The 24,373-nt window shown below is 41.0% G+C and overlaps 1 protein-coding gene across 6 annotated transcripts in view; it reads right to left on the minus strand.

Annotated features, from left to right (window-relative positions):
- Positions 1-24,373, minus strand: part of LOC116938758 (dual specificity calcium/calmodulin-dependent 3',5'-cyclic nucleotide phosphodiesterase 1A) — a 226,388-nt gene that overhangs the window by 11,777 nt on the left and 190,238 nt on the right. For all 6 annotated transcript variants that reach the window (XR_012930724.1, XM_032946342.2, XM_032946344.2 and 3 more), the window contains 5 exons: positions 16,664-16,784; positions 14,886-14,967; positions 11,512-11,632; positions 6,833-7,011; positions 1,656-1,877 (listed from right to left, as the gene is read on the minus strand). Coding sequence is in view for 5 of the 6 variants with exons in the window: in XM_032946342.2 (XP_032802233.1) it covers positions 1,656-1,877; positions 6,833-7,011; positions 11,512-11,632; positions 14,886-14,967; positions 16,664-16,784 (725 nt within the window). In the remaining variant the exon portion in view is untranslated. The remainder of the gene's footprint in view (positions 1-1,655; positions 1,878-6,832; positions 7,012-11,511; positions 11,633-14,885; positions 14,968-16,663; positions 16,785-24,373) is intronic.

Here is a 24,373-nt window from a genome sequence, read left to right on the forward strand (position 1 = left end):
CATAATTATGCACACTCAGAATTCTTAAGTCTCTCAAGGCTGATGTTTGTAACCCGATGCCACGCTGTAAAATACTGCATAAATATTGATTACCTGTCAGCTTTATAGCATTTTAGTATATCATATATCATCAACCATAATCAAACCACTCCTTATTATAATTATGGATGTATTAATATTTATAGAGCATGATTGAGCAGTGTGTAGCTTCAATTAATGTGTATCGGTTTATATCGTCAGCATTATCAGCCGAATGACGGCCTCCCCAAATTATCCTTAATTATTTTGCATCGGGAAACATTTGATCTAGCTCCTGCACATCAGCTGATTTCATAATTCCATCTCATCGGTGGATTTCCTCTCAGGCATGCTCCCCCCTATGGCTGCTACCCTGTCATGCGTCTCAAGCATTGCCCCTCATCCCTTCTCGTAAGGTCACTTGCCAAGATACTGTGTTGGCATTGGTGCACACGCACAAAAAAACAAAAACACATTCGTCAATACAAACTTTGTTACTTTTCTTAACAATCAATACGATGTCTCTAACTTACATTTTCTCTCTGATCCATGGATTCCTATTCCTGTTTTTTTCCCCCCAAGCATGCATCTCTCCATGCTTCTATGCACACATGTCAGCTCTTTGTTCCATTTTCTCAGTCAATGTCCGTGTTACTTATCCGGGTGCCATGCAGGCAGTATGCACGGATAAAAACGTTCTTCTTTAGGCACATTCGTATTTTAGTTTTCGTTATCAAGTTCAGTTTTCCAAAATCACTGCACCCTGCTCTGTTTTTTATTTGAACTTGGTTACCTTCAATTCCTGCCCCAGTGAAACATTATCCAATGTGTGTTACAGTTGTATGCAGTGGTGACTGGGCTAAATGCTGTGGGATGGGGGCAGTGACCCACCTAAAATTGCCTACAACAATCTTTAGTAGTCTTTGGGTCTTTCGGTAAAGTCACGTAGATAGAAAAATATAAAAAAATCACGACGTTTCGATTGCAACACAAGCAATCGTCTTCAGGTGACAAAAATACAGCAGGCGAACTGCTGAGGCAGGAGAAATATGATTTCATCATTAGTAGATATTTAAAAAAGTTAAATATACTTTTTATATATTTTTCTAGAAAATGTACATTCATATAGAACAGTAAAAAAACACAGTTTGAAAGTTTACAAAAAATATGTTTGGATGGATTTGATTTTGTGGGATCGATCCATTTGGGACGATCTTGCATTCAGGGGTGGTGTCTCATCGAGGGGCGGCATCTCATTGGCCAATCAAAACCCCCTCCCCTAGAGGAGCAGTCATGACCCAGCCAATTCAAACTATGAACATTTTTGGCCATTTATGATTATATACTTTATTTCTCCAATCTAATTTCCAGAAAAAAATATCTTCTAGTGTCAATGTGAATTACAATGGGAAAAGAGTGTGTCCTTGTCTGAGGCCACTTATAATATATATGTTGTTACTTTCTTCACACATTGTCAGCATAGCTGTTCTATTTTTCTAAATGGTTTCAATAGTATACTGTATAACATCTATTAACTCTGTATTTTAAGACCCGAACACTTATCTCTATGCCCATATATACAGTATGTGGGGAAAGTTTAATAAAGTGTGGATAATCATTACAAAATGACATCTTACCAATTTGCACCTGTGCACTGCTGTCCATGTTGGAGATGTCCCCATCTTCCTGAATCCCATTTTCTGGACGAGTCTCTCCACCGTCCACTTTCACATCAGCTCCTTTATCACTGCCTGTTTCCTGCTGTTTCTCCTGCTCCTCCTTCTCCTCCAGAGCTTTCCTCTCAAGCTCCTCCTCTTGCTTTCTGACTTCTTCGTCTCTCCGAGCTTTCTCCTCAGCATCTATTCCAAACATAGGGCATACCAGGGCAGACATTTACGAATCACATTTCCCATACATTTTTAAACAATAATTTGCATCACATACTTTAGCCACCCACCATTGAAAGCCTCATCCATGCCTTTGTCACATCCCGACTTGACCATTTCAACTTTCTCCTCCATGGCCTCCCCAAATTCCACATATCCAAATGCCAGGTGATCAGAAATAATGCTTGTGAGACTTCTCTCTCAGACCCATAAATGAGACCACATCACCCTAAACCTACCTTCACAGCTGCCTATTTCATTCCAGACCAATTTCACGATAGTACTCATCATCGTTAAGATCCTCCATGGACTCGCCCCTGCCTGCCTCCCACCTCGTCTCGTTCTTCTCCCCTCTATGCACCCTCTGCCTCAGCATCTAAGAATTTCACCATCACTCTGTCGGAGGTCGCTTATTCTCATTGGTGCACTCCTAGTCCGGAATTTCCTTCCCAAAGCCACCTGTGCTGCCAGCTCTCTGCACCTGTTCAAGTCCAGATTCGATCACCGACTAATTCTCTTCATACAATAAACATGCCTACTGGTGCCTGTACAAGGTTTTTAAAGTGGTCGCATTTTGAGGCTGTATGCATCCACATTTGTTGTGATTGCATTTTGATATACAGGTATACTGCACTTATATGTGTACGTATATAATAACATTTCACTTATTTAGTATATAAATAGAAGAGTATAATAAGATGCTGTATAACGTAAAATAGGGGGAAAACACAAAATCAAGTTCTATACGTTATTTTAACACGTAGGCTTTGGCGACCAATATCATCCAATAGAGGCTGTGTCGGGTGGTGGCAGGTTTAACAACACATTTATATATTTACGAGATCTAACCCAAAAAAACCTCTATTATGGGTTCTATACGTTATATTTACAAAGTTTCATTCTGGTGGTGTTTAATATACAAGGGAAAGCAAACTGAATAAATACTGTTTGAAAAGCTAAAACAAATATAGACTCTAACTGGTATTGGCCAAATATCCCAAAGCTGAAATTTGTTCTGCATATGATTCAATTGGGATTACACATAGCATCAACATTGCCTCTGACTGTGAAAACTTGCCAGGACCCTCCTGAAAGAGAGCAATCAGACTCACCGAAGCGTTCCTCAGTTAACAAGCATAATGATACTCTTTGGTTCTTTTGGTGAAGTCATGTAGGTAGAAAAATAAAACAAAATAAAAATAATATATCACGACGTTTCGATCGCAACACAAGCGGTCGTCCTCAGGCGGAAAAACAATAATCCAGCAGTGGAACTTCTGAATCAGCGAGAGAGCTGTTACAACAAGAGGTTATTTATGTGGCCACATGTTGCGATCGAAACGTTGTGATATATTTTTGTTTTATTTTATTTATTTTTCTACCTACGTGAGTTTACCGAAAGAACCAAAGAGTATGGATTCCTGCAGTCACGAAAGCTTCACATCAAGCATAATTGTAACAAAAATATACAAAGGAAAGACAATTCATAGACAGTGGAAAAGGCATGCATGGGTTTTGAGCTGAAATTTGAATTTCAGGAGGGAATTATAAATGTGGACAATCGAGGGGAAGACAATCTCACAATAAGAGCAATGGTGGATTCGCGACTACACATTGAGGTGGGGGGGTGATATCATCTAAGGGTTCAGGAGGAGGCAATGGTTAATGGAGAGTGAGAAGATATGAAGTCAGAGCAGTAGAAAAGTGTGGGCCATCGGTCAGTCTTGGGGACAATGAGGGGAATCGTGTAAGTGATCCACTGTGAATTGGGAAGCACTGGAGGTTTTCTGACGATCAGGGTAATGGTGGCATAGGTTGAGTGAGGGCCTTAACGGCAGTATTTCGGATGATCTTGTGCTTGACGGCAAAATTAATTAAGAAGGTCAAACGAAGATAAATTCGGTCAACAAGTAGAAAGATTAGGAGTGCATGAACTAATTCTGTACCAGATGTGGAAATGGTATTACTGTAATTGATGTGGGATTTGTTGCAAAGCTGAAGCTTAAACTCACATATGTTTAAGCAATTTGAAGAAAAGGTATTTTCAGGTAATATTCTTGCTCTTAAACAATAACACAAACAATATATTAATCAATTTTTGATTTAAAGCTTTCGTGACTGCAGTAATTATATATAAATAAATGCGCCGTTTAAAAATAAATTTATGCAAACCAACACACCTGAAAACGACCGTTTTAGTTATGGTCGAAACGTCGTGAAATGTTTTTATTGTTTTATATATTTTATTATTTTGTTGTTTCCCTTCAACGTGACTTTACCGAAAAAACTAAGAATATAATATATTAATCAGTCCTGAAAAAAACAGATCTGCCTCTTCATGAGTGTTAAAACTCTGTTTTGCATTTTCAATGTGATTAAAAAAAATGTAAAAATATATATATATTTTTTTTTTTACGTAGCAAAACATTCAGTTTGATCCTGTGGCTTTATCAGGTGTAGTTTGAGGAATGAGTAATAGCGTGTTACATGTTTCCTTCACTGCCAATGCCAGCCAGAACGTGCATGACGGATGTAATTTTCACTCCATCCAGTGCACCCTAGGCACGGTGGCGGTGCACATCTGCAGTCCGGTGCTTTTGAAGGGTTGGTGAATTTCACATCGATCTCCGAGACGACAAACCCCACTGGGCAGTGAGATAGCCTGGAGGTGGCAGTACAGAAAGTGGGTTGTGAATCTGTACGTGTGGGTGGACCTTTGAGTGGCATCTCATTTGAATGCGTGGCTTTTCTCTGCGTGCTCCAAGCTTATCTCCTCAAAGTGCTACTCAATGGAAGTTGCCAAACATTCCAATAAGTGAAATAACGTAATTATGATTATTACTTCAACTCCACTGGCCAGATGGGAGTGGAGGAAATTTGGCAAAAAACCCGAAAGTAAACATCACTATTCTGAATCTCACTCAAATTTTTAAATTTGTTATTTATCTGGTTCAAATAGTTATGACAAGAACATCATAAGTGCCCTTCATTAAGTTATTAGAGATGCAAACATGTCAAATTATGTCATTTTCAGTTAATAAGGGGGAATCACGTAATGCTTGCAGATGTTACGTCCGGTAGAGGGAAAGGCGTGTGCATGTGTTTATGTTTAACAGAATGGTAACAATAATTTAAGGCTACCACGCTGTCTTATAGGCTGTTTACATTGTAAGTGTATTACGAAATCAAATCTGTTAAATTTTGATTTAAAGCTTTCGTGACTGCAGTAATTCATATTCTTGGCTCTTTTGAACAATCACTTAAGACCTGAAATGGTTTATCAAATCCTTCCAATGATTGCTAAGCCAGAATCCATCTTCTCAGTTGAAATTGTCTCTGTGCTTGTATATGTGGATAGCCTCATGAACGAATCTCTCATGGTAGCCTCATGAACGAATCTCTAATAACTTGTCTCTGTGCTTGTATATATATCCACATATACAAGCACAGAGACAATTTCAACCGAGAAGATGTATTCTGGCTTAGGAATCATTGGAAGGATTTGATAAACCATTTCAGGTCTTAATTGATTGTTCACGCTCACGGTGGCTTTCAGACAGCATACATTAATTTTTCGTCTCCCCCCTCCTCTTTTCAGAACACAGATGGACTCGTCCTTCTAAATAAATTGCCAAATCGCTGCTCGTGGCGCTGACGTTTTTATAAATAAATACACCGTTAAAAATAAATAAATAAATGCGGACCGGCACACCTGATGACGACCGTTTGCGTTATGGTCGAAACGTCGTGATAATTTTTATCGTTTTATATATTTTATTATTTTATTGTTTCCCTTCAACGTGACTTTACCGAAAGAGCTAAGAATATCAAATCTTATTCTTAGTTTTTTCGGTAAAGTCACGTTGAAGAGAAACAACAAAATAACAAAATATATATAAAACAATAAAAAAATTCTCACGACGTTTCGACCATAACTCACCTGATGATGACCGTTTGAGTTATGGTCGAAACGTCGTGAGAATTTTTTATTGTTTTATATATATTTTGTTATTTTGTTGTTTCTCTTCAACGTGACTTTACCGAAAAAACTAAGAATATGAATTACTGCAGTCACGAAAGCTTTAAATCAAAATATCAAATCTGTTACTAAAAAAAGGAAAAAAGGGACGTATAATTATTTCAGCGACGGCTTACGTGTGCGAGTACTGTACATGCAACGCATGTTGTGAAAAATAATGAAATAAGTTGACCACGTTTTGTAGAGACTAAAACTGTAATTAAAAGATAACATGGTGTGCACACAGGCACGCGTGATGTGAGGTGAGCAGCAACAACAGTGACTGCTTCAGCCAAGAGGGCTTTCTCTCACATCCCGAGGACACAATTTTGCTTTATCATTTGTTTTTTGCTGGGTAGATGCTACTGTGCACTCCTCTATCTTGTGGAATTGAAAAAAGCTTATCGGAAAGAAGTTAATTAAACAGCCTTGGTGGTTGTGGTGGTGGGGGGGGTGGTGGCTGTTGGAGATGGTAGCTGGTGGGTGGAGGGGGGGTTGTGGCTGGTGAGTGGGGGGGTGGTGGCTGCCTGGTGGGTGGAGGGGGTGGTGAGTGGAGGGGGTGCAGGTGGCTGGCTGGTGGGTGGAGGGGGTGGAGGTGGCTGGCTGGTGGGTGGAGGGGGTGGTGAGTGGAGGGGGTGGTGGGTGGAGGGGGTGGTGAGTGGAGGGGGTGGTGGGTGGAGGGGGTGGTGAGTGGAGGGGGTGGTGGGTGGAGGGGGTGGTGAGTGGAGGGGGTGTTGGCTGGCTGGTGGGTGGAGGGGGTGGAGGGGGGGATGGTGTCTCTATAAGAGATGCTTCTCAGAAGGTGTTTTTCGACGAGGGCCGGCTCGACCGGGTCCACATCGATAACCCCGCACGCTGCAATCGCAAGCCCGTGTCAGAATTGGTTCCCAGCGAGGGTCCCACTTCGCACCTTTGGATGCCTGGTCCTTCCACTTCTCCTTGTTCTGTGTAATGATGTCGGTCCAGGACACTCGGAACGTTTTGGGGTCGACTGCGAGCATGGCGGTGCGGGGCGGGGGGTGTTTCCCCTCCGAGGCGATGCTGCGAGCACTCGACCTTCGCCCGTCCGAGAGCGCGATGCTGTTCAGGCTGCACACACAAAGACAAAGATTCACCACCCCCCCTCCGTGTAGCCTTAACAGACTGTTGGGGCAAGCGCTGCTAGCGAGCTGCACTTACACGTAGGCCACCACGGCACACATGGGGATGTTATCACGTGTCACAGCAGGTATTCATTTGACGCCGAGTGGATCTAGAGGAGGCCCAGGACCGGTTCGGATATATAGTCATCACTGGTGTTGACCGGGAGCGGGGATGGAACTCGGGTTTCTGGGTTCGGAGCGCGCTGACCACCATTTGCTGTGCTCCATGTGAGCTGTGCTCCTTATCGTGTTTGTGTGGGTGATGTCAGCTCTAATAATTATGTAGTGGCATTACGTTTGGCCTACTTTGTACACAGAAAGCCGACATTACACAGATTCGCACTACTAAACTAATTACTAGGCACACTTATGTTTGTGAATCAATGGAGGTGAAACAAGTTTGAATTCTGCTTTGTACATTTACTTCTTGAAGGGATGCCAAGAGGTAACACAGTCTTATATCACAAGTTTAACACGTGGTGTCCAAGATCAAATTCTGAAAAATTGTTTGCAAATGGCACACCAACTGCTAGATGGTAAATGAATATGTAATACTTTTTGGTTCTATTCGGTAAAGTCACGTAGGTAAAAATAAAACAACAAAAATCACGACGTTTCGGCCACCACACAAGTAGCCTTCATCAGGTGAAGAAACAGGACTGTCTTCTGGACAGTCCTGTTTCTGGACAGTCCTGTTTCTTCACCTGATGAAGGCTACTTGTGTTGTGGCCGAAACGTCGTGATTTTTGTTATTGTATTTTTTACCTACGTGACTTTACCGAATAGAACCAAAGAGTATGGATCCTTGCAGTCACGAAAGCCTCAAATCTAGAATTGAATATGTAATGTTTTCCGTGCTGTGTTAACAAACCCCTTGTCTTCATCTGTGGCTTTGAGGTTTGAGTTGGACGAGCCCTATGCAGACAATATCGTCGACAGCAAGGGACACCTGCTACCTCCCCCTCCATCCCACAATAAACCACTAATTCCCCAGACCTTTTCCTGAGAGAGAAAGCTCAGCCTCGTACAATGTACGTAATTGAAAGTCCCACCTTAATTATACTTCATCCACCCATACTCGTAGACAAACTGGACTTAAACCACCCCTGTGTGCTACCGAGGCGTGATTCCATCATAATGACCTTCAACCTCTGTTTGGCAATGTCATCCTTAGGGCTGGAGTACAGCATTCAGTTTCACTGCCCTGGGCCCTGTGTTCACCAGTTCCTCTCGCACTCTGGCACTCCAAATAGAAGACTGACAGCAGGTGAATACAGTGCAAATTGCCAAACAGCTCCCAGGTGAAAATTCAATTTGACCGTAAAAAGGGCCCTATATTATCTCCAGCCAAGGTGCACTCAACTGTCCAACAGGATGGAGCTGGTCGTGTGCAGTAGGAGGCGACGAATAGAGGGTGTTATCAACTGGCGCGTCTAGATTGGTTCTCCCCCGAGTAAATCTGCTTGTTTCTTCTGAGCACGGGCTTTTCCAATGAAAAGCATTGCCGATTACTTTGTATGCTAAATCAATATGGGCAGCACGCTCGACAACTTGAGGCACGTGTGTGTACGTGTGCTTTAACGTTTTACCAGCGCAGCCGTAGCAGCGAACGCAAATTCATTCCAAACACGTTGCTCCCAATTAACACATTGGCCTCGTGTTTTGGTGGGGTCGTTGACAGAAAAGACCTCCTATTAGAGGAATTTTGTTTTAAATAATCTGTCTTGAAGGAGACCCCTAGACAAAAATATAAATGGAAGAGTGTCAGGCAATTTATAATGCCAAGTGCTAACGCTGAATATGGTAATGTGTCGCTCTGTGCGGTAATAGCTAGCGCATGATAATAAGCAATATTTTTTGCATTGCCATGCCAACTCCATGAAATGAGTCATTGTGACTGCGAGACTGAAAATAAAGTGCATTATTTTACCATCGCTATCAGTGTCATCATCATCATCATTGTTATTTTCATTAGATTTCTACCCAATAGCAATCTCAACCCCAGACTTTGCTTCTTATTTAAATATTCAAGGTCATTATCACTCTGCAAGGTCAAAATCACATCCTAAAATACAGCTAATATACTTGCATCTTGCAGTAGTGTTTTGTCTCTATTTGACTTGTTCACTTGTACCTTTTCCAACAGTTGGAATGTATTTTAAGTGTTACAGTCAATGACTTTGGCAATATTTATTGTGGCTATGAGGACATTTCATTTCGAGGGCATATGAGCCAGATAGATATTATATATGCAGACGCAAGTGCTTGAGAGCGTCTTTAAAATCAAAACCAGAAAAACGAACTCCAGTCCACAGCTCCGGCTCTGCTGGACAATGATGTAATTAACACACACGACCACCAATACACGCCGATGTGATTCTGTGATACCCCTACTGCCTTCCTGTGCCTGTGGGCACTTGTGAGATCTGTCTTTGTAATATCTCACATTAACAAGGCCACTTTCTTTACAATGCCACGTGCTGTAAACGCCGGTTACCGAACGGCTTCTGGGGAAGACAAGTTCTGCGCGAACTTGCCGCAATTAAATCGCTTTTACGCACGCCGTGGAATTGCAGCCGATTGGGTTAATGGAGGTTCATTAAAAGTTCTCCACCCACGCCGGAGGCGGTGGGAGGGAGGGAGTGCATCGAAGGGGCTTTTTGTGTGCGCCAAAGCACTGGTGCACACACAAAGACCCCCAATACGTGCACATCCCCCGAGGTTATATTGGAAGCAGGCAGCAGGAGGCAGATGGAGGAAAATATCCAAAGTGCCCCTTTAGTCGCTTCAAACACACAGCCCTATTTTTCAGATGCTTGGCACGCCTTCTGGATTCCATTAAACCTTAACAGGCCATGCACACAACCTCATTCTCCTACACAGCCAAAATCCCATTTCAACTGCCAGTTAGCTATGAGGGAGGGGGGATATATTATACTGTATAATAATTATTATGATCATCACAAACGTGTTTCGCATATAACAAAGGGTGATAGATAATTTTACATTTTATGACGGTACTATGCATTTCAAGCCATTCTTTTATCGTTTGATTTAAACATATTACCTTTTAAAACATTGTATCATAATTGAATTGTACAATATAAAATGTTTGAAAATGTTGGTTATTCTGAATGTCATTTTTATCTAAAAAATATAACAGCTCGCAACTATCTTAATTTGGCACTTAATTTCTAGGTGCATAATAATTAACAGTACAAAGTTATCTACTTTACTTTAATTAATTCCTCCGATTAGCACGATCGGTTACGTACGGTGCAAAAAGTTCAACATACATACACACATACATATAGCTTTGGAAGATAAAGACAACCACTTTGACAGAACAGTTGGTTATATTCACACGCATGCATATTCATACAATTCAGCCTAAAATGCACAATAAAGGGGTAGGGGTATCACGTTATCTTTGGATATTAGAAGTAACGAATGCGTTCACGACTGAATGTCACCGGGTTGATGTCATTGTGTGAACGGACGTAAAGATCTGACAACACTTGGTCCAACAGTAGGACACAATATTTGATTCGAATTGCTTTGCTTGTTACATTTTAAGATAGATAAATCAGAGCATACAGACTGTGATGGCTTAATGTCATGTTAAGCACAGCACGCAATCCAACATTACGGTATCAAAAGACAAAATAATAATTCGTGTCACTGGGAAATATACGTAACAAAATATAACCGATCCATATCTTAAAGAGAGGATTCTTGCTGCATAACATCTGGCAGTTCACCAGCATTGATCCAAGCAAGCCTAAATGTTGACGAGACACTGTATGTCAACACTGGATCAGCGTTTGATCGTTTTGAATCAATCCTGCAGACATTTTTCACTCCCGGAACGTGAATGGAGGAGATGAATTTCATGTGCCCATGACCTTCTTAAAGTCCTTCAGCGCTGGCATGAAGATTCCGTCTACCGGGGGCAGATTACGATGGGGTGAGTGCAGTGCCGGATTAAGCTAGTGCGAGACCTGTAGCATATGTTATAATGGGGCCCTAAATAAAATAAAAAAACACGTAAATATTAAAACACAATTTTTTTTACTTGCATAGTTAAGTAATTGTATTTTTTCATTTGCTATACAGCCAGATAATACGACAAATCGCTAACCTTGAAAAGACCCAGCCGTTCATAAAAGTTGAAGGCAGTATAGCACTATAGCAGAATCACCGAACCGCAATTGATATAGCTTGAAAGCATTTAGCGTGGGGCCCTTGAACGTGCCGGGGGACCCGGCGTAGCTACACACGTAGCTACTTTTGCTACTAGGATAATCATAGAGGCACTGGATGAGCACGCAGCAACGTGGCAGACTTCACCCGCCAGCGAATCGACAAGGAGCCCACACATTGCGACTGTCGCTGCCGCGGCGTCGCGGTCATTGTCGTCGTTGGGTGATGTGCGCGCGTTAGGCACCTGCTGCGTCGGAAGCTGGTCGTGCCGGCCCGTGCCGCCTCATCGATGAGCGGAGCCACCACGAACTCGGAGAGGTCCGTCAGCACCGTGAACGTGGGCTCCACGATGTAGTCGATAAAACCTGCGAGCCGGCACGGACGACGCCGACGCTTTCATTGTCACACGATGCGGTGTTCTGCTGTCGCCGAAAATGTGTTGGTTTTTTTTTTTTCTTTCACTGAAGGTCATTTCAATTTTTCCGACCGTAATTTCACACTGTTAAACTTAATATTCTGGACAGTGGTAGTAGTAGTAGTAGCATTACTGCTAGGACGTGTGGCTTTTTTTTAGTGTACGTTTGTGTGTGTGTGAGCGGGAAGCGGTATTGTAGTAGTTAGTGCACTGCGTTACGAACCCGGCGACCTGAGTTCGATTCCCGCCCACGGTCACCAACACCAGTGACAATTATCTGAATCAGCCCTGGGCCTCCCCTAGGTTTTGTGATCCACAAAATAGCACCTGGTGCGATGTGTAACCATCGCCACTCGGGAGACAAAGGCGGCCAGGCGTGGTGCTGGCCACCCACCCATCCGTGCGTGTGCCGTGCCGACATTAATAGGTGCTCGCTAACAGAGCTTGCCCAAACAATATGTTAGGACTATATGGAAGATCTTTGTGTGCGAGTGTATGCTGGAGTTTTATGATTGCTTCTTTAATGGTATGTATTGGTTTGCTGCTTTTGCTGACGGGGATTTTATTGAAAATAGGACAGCTGAATTAAGGTGTACCCTGTCTAGGTTGTAGCTTGCATAAATAAATAACATTGGCAATGTGCCTGTGGGAATCATTCGTCTGGCCTAGGTTTGCACCAAACGAGGATATCCACATAATGTTTGCAAGTTTGTCATGTTTAGGCGTCATGTACACATGCACTCCTAAATATACAACAATATTTTCGAAAGAAAACTGCTACAACTTTGATCCACGTAAATGAAGCCTTCCACCACTCTTGGGAGTTATTCAGTGGCCATTATTATTATTTTGTTGAATAGCACCAATTTGGTAGTTCCATTAATTTATTTCGCATTTCTTTTGTCACTTTTTATTTTCACTACCACCGACATATCATAAACATACCCACATTATCATTGCTTTTTTTTCTTCTCGGGAACTCCTTGACATACAGCACATGCTGTATGTATGCTGTCATCTATTGAGGTGAAAGTCAATTATCACTCCCTTTGAAGCCCTCATCAGTGACGTAATATTAAGTGACTTTCAGATACTCAAGTAAATAAAAACTGGCTGTTCGGAATCCTTTACACAAAATCTTGTTTTATAAATCCAGTCTTAGCCACGTGGAGAAAGGCACATGTCCAACCTTTGTGACAAACAAAATCTAAACAAACATATTTTTTGGACATAATAACTCCACCATCAACCGATGGCCCGTCCCTGCCAATCAGGAGTGACTTCTGTGCTCCCCATATCACCATCACAGCACAACTCAATTTCATTTTCAAGAACAGCTGTCACTTCCTGCAACTCGTGAAGGCCTGAAATTATATTCGTCCCCCCTCTTTGCCTGTTCTTGTCTCAACCGGTCTTTTCTTTAAATTTATGTGCAGGCAATTGTTATTCTTGGGTCTTTCGGTAAAGTCACGTAGATAGGTTAAGAGAAAATAACAAAAAAATAACAAAAAACTACGACAACAGGAGGAAAATATAGCGGGAAAGCTTCTGAGGCAAGCTGTTTTAAAGGTCTGAAATGGGTGTAGCCCAAGGGTCATAAGCGGAGTGGGCGGGGCTATTGATGTTAATGTGAGGAATTAGCATGTCAATGTAAGATCGCAGAGCCACCGCCACATCGGGGAAAATGAGCAACAGTGGCTGTGTTAGTGAGACATTTAAACTTTTAACGTAAAGAGATTTAACCGGTTCACGTAAAAACAGAAAGTCGAAAATAACTACTAAACATCGGAAGGTAGGATGGAAACATCACAGGTAGTTATGACTTAATTGGTAGCATCTAAATTTAATTGCGGAGCAAGTTGAATATTAGCGGACACTTCGAGATGTAAATTTGTGCAAAATATTAAGGCAAGTTAGTAGCTTTTTGGCCTTTATTGGCACGGAGTGATAGTTCAGGAGTTTGTGCGCTACGCTATGAACCCAGTGATCTGAGTTCAAAACTAGCCTTAGTGACGCGTGACATCTGAATTGGTCCATGGGTTTCCATTTACTAATGCACGCTTGCGAGAGTAATGAGGTATGGTCAAGTACCTCCCAAGTCTAACACTCCTCATCCAGCAGTGGATTTAACAAAGAACAAAAAAAACTCTAAGCAGATAATTATTCCGATAATTGCGACAGTCTGAATTCCTTAATACTGTATAGGGATGTTCAGGCTGAGTCATGTTTTGCGCTAGTTGCTCGTAACAAGTATGTTATTAACAATCATTAAACGCGTCATTCATTAAATTAAGACGAGCGCATATTGGATTTTCTATTTTCTTTTGGGGTGCAATTTCTAATTATCTAAAGCTAACAAAATTAACGAACTTAGAAAATCAATTTGAATTGTCTAATATTATAATTTACGTAAAATATGTGGACACAGTCTTACCGTGATGGCAATTGAGTCGTGAGATTGCTTTAGTTTGAAGAAAATGAATGCAACGAGAAAACGATACCCATGTGGTTTATTAAAATATATATTTTTCTCAAATTGAACATCTGTACTGTATTTGCTGTGCCATTCAGCTTAAGTATTTGCAACTTTCAAATTATATGAGAATAACATCATAAAAAAGCTAAGTGTTTGCAATTATTGCCTGCAGTAAAGAGGCAATTTGTGTTGCCATAAGGATTCATCCTTGGCCAATTGTTATCAATGGATAGTGTATGTATGTTGAACTTAAATTTTGATTTAAAGCTTTCGTGACTGCAGTAATTCATATTCTTAGTTTTTTCGGTAAAGTCACGTTGAAGGGAAACAACAAAATAATATATATATAAAACAATAAAAAATTATCACGACGTTTCGACCATAACTTTCCCGAAAAAACTAAGAATATGTTGAACTTCTTTATTAACGTACGTAGCCAACCGCGATAATCAGAGGTGCGAGGTAAGGACAACAAACTAAACGCAAAAAAGCTGTTCCTAAGAAATGAGTTTTCAATCGAGATGTAAAAGTGCATAGCTCCAGTGACTTCCTAATATTGTAAGGAGGAGTGGTTGCAGAAGCACGTCCGAAAGCGCGCGGCGCAGTGACCATAATTTGCTTCATGGCCAGCCAAAAACCGTTGCGAGGATGACCGGAGTTCGGGTGATGGTTCATGCCAATCATCAGAGCTAATGAATCAAAGCCAGGCAGTCGAGAGTTTACAAACCAATCTGCGACTGAGGAACCATGGTAGCATTTCTGTCACAGAGTGGTGAGAAGGACAACCCAAGCTCTGCCTCCTTGTCCCCCTGCACAATAAACACACACGCACACACACAAACACTCGTGAGTGAATTTAAACTTTTAAAAAAATGTGCTTCTCAATGGAAAGATTTATAACAAATATATGGACAAATCAGCACAAGATAAAAAGTATTGTAGATGTACAGTATATGATTGCATGGATAGAGTTTTTTTTTATTGTGCTTAAAGGAACCCGTATACGCGTAAACCACATACAGTAGTTGGAAGTCAATTGAGGTGAATGGAATGAGAGGAAATTGAATGACGAATTAAATGCACGTGTGAGAGTGAGATGCATTGCAGCTGAGCAGCACTTTGAATGGTGGCACCAACACAGAGGGCCTTATCTAGCAATGGATTGAGACTGATGATAATACATGCAGTATTATTCAGTGGCCCAATTGGACATTCCCATCTGTGATACGTAGACATTTTTTGTGATAGAGTTTATTCCCTTAATGTAAAAAAAGAAATCACATCTGAAAGGTGCACATAAAGCCAGAAGAAAGATCCCATGTTCTATTAGGCATTGCATTCATTCACCTATTATACACATGTGAACAAAAGCTAATCTCAAATCACAATTAGCATTTCCATATGGTTAACTGTACAATGAGAGGGTTTACTTTGATAGGGTTTAACAAGAAGGCCAAAATGGACACACAAACTAGCATTAAAATGTGCCATGAAAAATGAGCCCTGCGGATTACAATCACACGCAGCATCCATCAGCACATTGTATATTTCTGGTTAAATCTGAATAGTATATTTATTACTTGTTTGTGCGGGAGTGGTCCTTGAAATTGTCAGATACATGGCCTTCATAAAAATTACTTACACACGCTGCATCTAGCATTTGTTCGCTAAAAAAGTGGAGGTTCAATTGAGCAACATTTTCAGTGAGTTAATTAAGAACAATCCCTTTCGCAATGTGAACTTTTATAAGTAGGTAAAGTCAATATTATTTTTTGTTTCCATATGTGGTGCATTTCTTGCACAAATCGCAACTCGAAGTGCCTTAAAAAATACTCAAGATGTAAATGTATTTAGTTTTTCTATATAATGAGAGAAATATTTTGAAAACTTGCAGGTTTTTCATGCGCACCATAATATCCAAATATACTGCTTACAAATCAGCTTGGTGTCCGATACTCTCAGCCAGCTACAATACCGCCCCCCCCCCCCCCCGTTCCTTGTCGCGAGGAGCTGTTAACGCCATATCACCAAAATCCTCTTCCAGAGAGACAAACAGGATATCCTCTCCAAATTCCCAAAGAGAATTATAACGAAAATCTACAAAGTGTGAGACAGCTTCCTGGTTCATTGACCTTCGGCTGTAGGATCGGCAGCAAAGGTACATCCAGCAATTGCTTTCTTTGGAACTGCCGGTGGAAATAAAACCTCCACCAGAGGGTATTTTGGCATTTGGTCTACCCTTCACACACTGGCCAGGCATCTTGGAAGAGGTGGGAGTGCCCACACTTTATCCCACCACGGAATCCAGGGGGTGGTGGGGGAATTTAAGCAACCTGCACCATCGTTTCAACTTTCTGTGCCTGGCGACCGTATCAGTGACCTCTGGGATGTCAAGTCGTGTGTGCTAGAAGCATCCCTAAGCAGTTTTACATTGCAACTAGATTAGCAGCACTGCTCCAAGGGGTGGCACAGCCACCAGGGAAAAGCCACAACTGCTCCACGAACCTGCCTGAAGAACTCTTCCATCAGCGACATGGTCCAGCGTCGGTGCAGGTTCCAGTTCTTCGCTGGGTGGCTGATGTCTGCGGTGTGCAGCATCAGGGACATCGCCTTGGGTTTTTCCACACTGCAGGGGGGGGCGAGCGCCCACGGGAGAGGCATTCGTGTTAGAGCCTGGCATGCACACGTGAGGCAGATCTCAGTTGTTTTGTGTTTTTTTTTTATGGACCAAATGTGATCGCCATCTGCTAGACCGTTACGAATGTCATCTGCTCCGCCTTTTCCCCTCTTCACCACCTCCCCCCCCGCCCACTCTCCCCTCTGCTTTAAACCCGGATACATAAAGTTTTTGGACTGTGATCTGTGGATTTTCTATAGCCCCACCACCTCGTGATGCGATTGATGCTCTGTATCGGGCTCCTATTGAAATAAAATAAAGTATATATATAAAAAAGAATGTCATCTGGTGCATAGTCCACTTGTGGCGAAACACGGCCCTCTTCTTCAGTGTTGCCCTCATTAATAAATAAGTCGATTGTATCGTGCAGAGCAGAGTAAATGTCAAATGATTTGGAATTCAAACATTTGTCACTCCTACCGAAAAGGGCAGACATCAAAGCAGTCACTTCAGACCACAGATTAAGCAGTAAGAGGGCAAATTATTTAATTTCCTGTTACAAGCTCTGTTAAGCATGTGCAAAGAACCTCTGATTACGAGCCTTTTAAGAGAAGTGATAAATGGCCAAGCAAGTGGTCAGTCCACTGCAGGATTGACTCAACACTCAATGTAACGGAATGCCAAGCAAACGTTTCTGATACATATTTAGTAAGTATATGAGCATACTGCACTAAAAAAAGTGCTTTCACCCATTAAATGAAGAGGAGTCTCTCTGCTTCAGTAACATGTTTATTTATGGGCATGTATAGACTCTGACTGCATTTTCATTAATATTCGTACAATATAGCATATTAGAGAAAAGAAACACATTATACAAAGTGTGCTTTGTACATTAGGGCATTGCATTGTTATTCATACATTGGCACCATATGAAGCAATATACCACCAAATCAAGAGTCTTCTTCTTCTTGAAAATCAGATCATATAATTGGAACCGTATTTTAAATGTTAAGTAGATTAAAATCTGGAATATTTAAAGATTGTTGCAATTGAGACCAGAGGCCCAATCTATTAAGCATTTAATCCTGCATTTTGGTGGAGCAATTGCCACTTTTTCAGAAGGTGATCCCATCCTGCTTGTTGTCAATTATTGCAGGCCTCATTCTGCTATTCTGCAGTCTGTAGAATAGGGCAAAGTGAGCAGGCCTGTGAAAGTGCTACTGTGGAGCTACTGCAAAACTGTGGAAACATTTGACAATTCTGTACTTGTGGATATTACCACCCGAGGCTGTGTGAAGTGGACATAGTGATACATCATTCATGTGGCATTCTACACTTGTGACCTTGGAAAATGTGCTGGAAATTCAACCTTAACATCCCAAGGACTAGGCCCTGCTGAGTGGAGTAGGATGCAGTGGAATTGGCATACATACACTAATAATGCTTATGAAGATATAGCAAGATTCCTTTGTTAAACCTTATAAACTATAAGTGTGAGTTCAGAAGTGAAAACATATTAAGGCTTGGCATGGCACATGAGGGGATGGTGTGGCGAGAACCACATCTAGCCACCTTTGTCTTCAAAACACTGATGTTTACACCCATATCAGGTTTAGTTAACCTAGAGGTGCCCAATAATATTTTCAGATGGTGATGCGACCGCCAGAGGTAGGTCTCGCAGTGAGTGCAACAGTTGCAGCATCTGATAGAAGGAAATGATGCAGTGGTGTGGTTACACAGGCACTTTTGACCAGTTTTCACCTTCAGCTCTATACACGCAGACGTGTGTTTATATATTTTTTGATGATGCAGTATTATTCTGATGGCAGGTGGAAAGTATCCTGATTGATTATGTGCATGAGTTTTTTCCTGGGTACTCATGTTTCTTTCCATATGCAGTTATTAAAATGAAATAGGACACCTTTCAGGACCATTACAAAAATGAGCCTTGAGACTCATGTAGCTACTCAATAAAATTATATTATCCTTGTCATTATCATTACCAGCATCATCAGCAACTGTGTCACGCCATCATTATCAGCAACATTATTATGACATCATCATCATGAGGAGTATTTTCACCATCAGAATCGTCAACATCATCATCATCATAAGAAGTGTATTATTCATCAATGTCTTGATCAACTTCATCTTCCATGTGTGTGTGTTAATGCGTTTCTTCTGCATCCAAGCTCATCCTCGAAAGTTTGAGGAGCTGTACATTTATAGAGGAATATCTGCCACGAAATTTGTGAACTGAAAGTGTGAAGAGCAATGCATCTTACAATTTGCCTCACCCCACAATATAATGAATTATCATGATTGAGGATAGCAATTCGAATCCGTAATGTATTTCATTTTTCGAAATTTCTGCCATCTTTTTTGTCGTTTTCTTTTTATAAATCTTACACTTGCACAGTTTTATTTTGTCCGTTAGCTTAAATGTAACATTAGCATTTAATTTGCCTGTACTTTTCATCTCAGAAATAATCGATTTTCTGTCCACAGAGGAATGGATCATGAGCCGAAGAATATATATTTCATTAATAGTGTGGAATAGGTCACCCTGCGCTACATTATTTTGGAATCGGATTGGATGATTGGACTGACCATGCATAGTATGGAACACGATCCATAATAAAAAATGTGATCCATGACCCATTCATGATTGATCAAGATCGCATCATGAACTGGTTGATGGATTGGATGGTCAAGTACATTAAGATGAGTGACCAACGACCGATCTTGCTGTTGTAATATATTAATGTGGACAACTGACATGTAAAATATGCTTGCGAATCTAACCCGGGACTTTGTACATTAACAGGAGACGCCTAACACCACACTTGAGCAGCAATAGCTGGTGGGCGCCACTTTTAACATATATACTCGACAGTATAGAATTGGTGTCAGATCTGAGAAAATAGGGATCCAATCTGTTCCACTTGGAATTGGATTCAGGTCCTGATTGAAACTGGCACGATTTTGTCCCATTAGGCCCTGTGAACATTCAAGACGTATATAACTCTGCGACTATGTGCGTGTGTGTTTGAATGTTTCAGGAAAGGAGGCAAATAAAACAACTTCCTCCTCTTCATAGAGGCATATAATTGTCATGTGAGTAGCTCAATAATAAAGTCATGAAAAAAACATGAATAGATTTTACCCTTTCTGGCAATAAAACAAGTGTTAAGATTTTCAAACACAAAATAGATACCTATTGCAAGGAATCAAGTCTGCAAAAGCCACACGTACTTTGGTGAAAATGCAAACAAAACTCTGATAATAAATGGGCATTGTCTTTGAAAATGATTGGCCTATACCGGTGACAGCCTTCTCTATGGCCTAGTCTCACCAGTGTCAGACCAGAGAATGCAAAAAGGCGAACAGTACAAAGACAATGTACGTATCAGAGCACTTATAGCTCGGGGTGAGCAGCTACATCTATAGAATGAAGACTTCATCCCTTGACAAAAGGTATCTATTTGGTGTTTGAACATATTAACACCTGTTTGATTGCCAAAAAGGGTAAACCCTATTCTTATTTTTTCATACTTTGATACTGGCAAAAAAAGTCCAACAATGATAAAGTTGTATTCTACGCAGGGGCTAACAGGGGCTCTCCCTTTACCACTTCATGGCTCTGCATGATCAGCAGAGATATGATATGATGAGGCTGAAATCCATTTAGAGTAAATGCATTTCCATGCCATTTTCATAGCTTAGCAAGGGTCGAATGACAGGACCACCTAAAATACTCTGAGTGCATGTGGCATTGGGGATTCTAATGTGCACCATCCATAACACTGGCAATGGCACTTGGCACTTTAGGGCTTCTACAATGCACGTTAAAACTGTGGAAGGCACACAGTGTACGGTCCATTCTCAGTCGCACAATGGCAGAGAGAAGCACGCTAAATGCACTGTGTCTCACAAGGTTGAAGGTGGAGAAATTGTGTTGTATTGATGCGTTGAATCAAGTGTCGGGGATGTGCAAGAACCCCCCCCCCCCCACCTCCCCCTCTTTCATGAAAAGGCTAAAAGCAAGTTAACACGTGCCTTTGTTTGTTTGGCATTCAAAATATGGGGAGATGGTTGTAATATCGTGGGTTATTATTGTTATAATTGTGGTCTACTTTCAACCTGCGTAATTGTTTGTTAATAGATGTACATTTTTCGAGCACGTCTCGTGCCTCTTTTTCAGGAGGGTCCTGCCAAGTTTTTTTTGCCGTATTGCGCAATGATCACACATTCATTTCTTATGCAATGCAAGTTTGAACCATGACGTCAGTACACAATGGTCTACTCTTGCGAGTGACATCATGGCAACGTTCACTACGAAGCAGAGAGTATGGTAAATACACTCACGTTATTAATCAGAGCGACAGTAGGAATTCGAACCTTGAACCTCTGCAACAAGTGGTGAATGCACTACACCTCGGGCATATCGAAGTATCATGAAATTACCTTTTGAAATGTCTGGGAAGAGTTAAATATTGTAATTGTATTCAGACACTTATTAAATGTTGTAAATGGACGAGTCCACTATTGTTTCCGGAATATAAAAAAAACCTGTGGAATTACTGCCACTAGCTCAGGTCTACAAATAGAGATGAGTGCTGTTATCATCCTTCTTGAGCATGCAAACACTTTGGAGCTTGAAGCACATACAGTTCGATTCTGCACATTCGTGGAATTGAGGTATCATACGGAAAATCCACAAATCTTGTTGCATCTATTCTGTTTATGGCATGATTATCCATGCACAATGGGTGCAGGCTTATTCTGCAAAAATAATAATCGCACAGCCAATCAATCAACAGCTGGAGGAGTGCACACAATTTAAAAAAAAAAATGTTCTTAAGTGGTAAAAGGTAAAGTTGCAGCCCTGCAACGTCTTGCCCATGCGAATGCTGGTGGATGGGCCTCGACTAGAGAGAGAGAGAGAGCGCTAGAGAGGCCAACTAGAGTGTATTGGGCCAACTCTTCCACACTGGACAGACGTCTTGCAAGGGGTGGGAGAGTGCCTACACTTTAATGCTCCAGGCGCAAGCTGCCGATCGACTAACTGCGGTGTACCTATTTAATTCTGGTTTGGTCTGTTTTATTTTGGCACAAGTACAACTCATTGGGGAATAAAAGGCAATAGAAACCTGGTTACTACAACAAAAAATACGAACAAAAAGATAATAAAAGTTCCAAATTGCAAGGTCGTGCAGCAACATGGTACAACTAGTACAAAGAATACAACAAAGCTGGGAGAACTTATCACGTACAAAAATAATTGGATGTAAAACAACACCGAGTTAGGTGAGATGATAAAATAAAAATTAACATGAAGGACATAAAGTCCGCAAAGCAGACCCATAAATTGCATGTACATGTGAAGGGAAATATGAGGTCCAAGTGATTTAAAGTAGGACAAGGATAGTAAGATTTTGATCCCAAACATTTTGGCTCAGTTATTCCTGAGATTATGGGCCACCAGACAGAAGGAATTTAAACCAAGTTTGGTTCTCACAGTGGGGGACTTTGAGCAGGAACAGCTTCTTACATTTTACCGGGGGGATTAAATGATCCAGGCTTGCTTTGTAACACTTTGAGGATGAAGATAGCCTAATGCCTTTCCCTGTAGATTAACGGGGGGGGGGGGGGGGGGCTGATTAGAGTTTAAATGAAGTTCATAGTGAAGATGCGTTATGTAGGGGGGGGGGCATCAAAGGCAAAGGGAGGCGCGAAGTGGGACAATGGGACCAGTATTTTTGCGCAGAGCCCACACCAAGTCTGTCAACAACACCACACCAGGCGCAGATGGAGAATATAGTGGTTCTAATAATATGCAATTGCAGTCGGGTGGCATGCAACTTTTATTTCTGTACAAGAAGCCAGTTTTTTTATCCTGATATTTTTTTGCAAATATGATCGATAAGTGCAGTGAAAGATGGCTTCTGATCGAGGATGACACCTAGATATTTAAACTTGTCAAGTTACATTTTTTGAGAGTTGAACACCATAATTTGTTTTGTAGTGGAGGGGTCACTTTCCAGGAAGAACTACGAGTTCTGTCTCGCTGGTATTAAGAAAAACACGTTTTATATGATAACATAATCCCCTTTTTTCTGGCAACAAAACTGAAACCTTTTTACGAAGATTCATGTCTGCATTAACCACAATACCTGCAGTCAAAATGCAAACAAAAAAACATACTATGATAATATATGCATTGTCCTTGAAACTGATTGGTCCACACCAAGGGACGGCTTTCTTTTGAGCCTCGACCCGATTGGTGCTCGACCAGATGACGCCTTTTGGTACTGGCAAAGGAGGTCTAATGACGTTTTATATTGTTCATTTGCATTCAGAGCAAGTCAAAGTATTCATCATCCTCTGATTTGTTAACACCATCACAGCGGTGTCATCAGTGAACATATTTAAGTTGGAGTGGATAAACGAGTCAATTAATGACACGAAGGGTGAAGAGAGTATGACCGAGTATGTAGTCTGGAGGGACACCTTTAGTGATAGGGGTTTTGTTTGAGGTAAGATCTTTCACTGAGATTAGCTGCGAGTGGTCTGAGAGGTACCATAGACTTGTAAAAGTTAATATATTTAAGTTGGCTCAGTAAGACGTAGTAATCTGAATCAAATGCTGGCTGGCCAGATGCACGTCCTCATTCCAACATCTTTTTTTCAGTTACATAAAAATACCAATTTCACAAAGCTGGGCTCCTCGAATATTATTTCATATATTTCATTCTGCTCTAAGTAGGTATCCTACTTCATGTATTTTAAGAATAAAAAAATGCTCAGTTTATAACAGCGAATGCAGTTAAATGAGAACATAAAACTTTCCACAACTTAATAGCTCTCCAGAGTCCTTAATCTTATTAAATTTCAACCATATATTTCAAGCACTGTAGTTTCCATATCCTTTGTATCCACAAAGTTACGTGCTTAGAATCGGCATTGACGTAGCTATTGCCTCTGGCATTAGGTGATAATTTTATTACAGTCAAATAAATCTAATTTTATTAAACCATTTTGCATTAAATTTACCATGGAGTTAAATGCTTCAGCCTAAATGTGTCTTTTGAGGTTAGTATTTTAAACACGTCCTTTTTTATGTTTTATTTCCTAATACAAATGATTCCTGCATTTTTTATGCCAGGATTATGCCCTGGTCCATGAACTGATAATGAGAAGGATACTCATATAGTAGTTGCTTCCAGCTTAACTTTGCTCTGTTATAATACATCGCTAAACTACCGAGTGTTCAGTGTGTGTTCTACTATCCTAAATGATCGCTTTACCTCTAGCATTTCTCCTGGTGCTCTGGCTCTTTTCTCAACTAAGAAATAATGCCCATCCATGACCCTTGGAAAACACCTCAAGCAGGACCTTTCTTAGGGCTCTTAAGACTTCCCTGATTATATAAATTATTGTTATTTTTATTAGCTTAACTTACAAAAAGTTACATTTCAAACAACCATAAAAGCAATGGCATCCGTTTATATTGTAATCTTATCGTAAGTAAGAATGCAAACCATGTTTGCATAATGCCTGAAGAGCAGACAGGAAATCATGTTGTACAAAAAATA

Source organism: Petromyzon marinus, chromosome 4 (assembly GCF_048934315.1).
Source record: "Petromyzon marinus isolate PM22_M1 ecotype Great Lakes invasive population chromosome 4, UKy_Petmar_22M1.pri1.0, whole genome shotgun sequence".
In the NCBI taxonomy this organism is placed as follows: domain Eukaryota; kingdom Metazoa; phylum Chordata; class Hyperoartia; order Petromyzontiformes; family Petromyzontidae; genus Petromyzon; species Petromyzon marinus.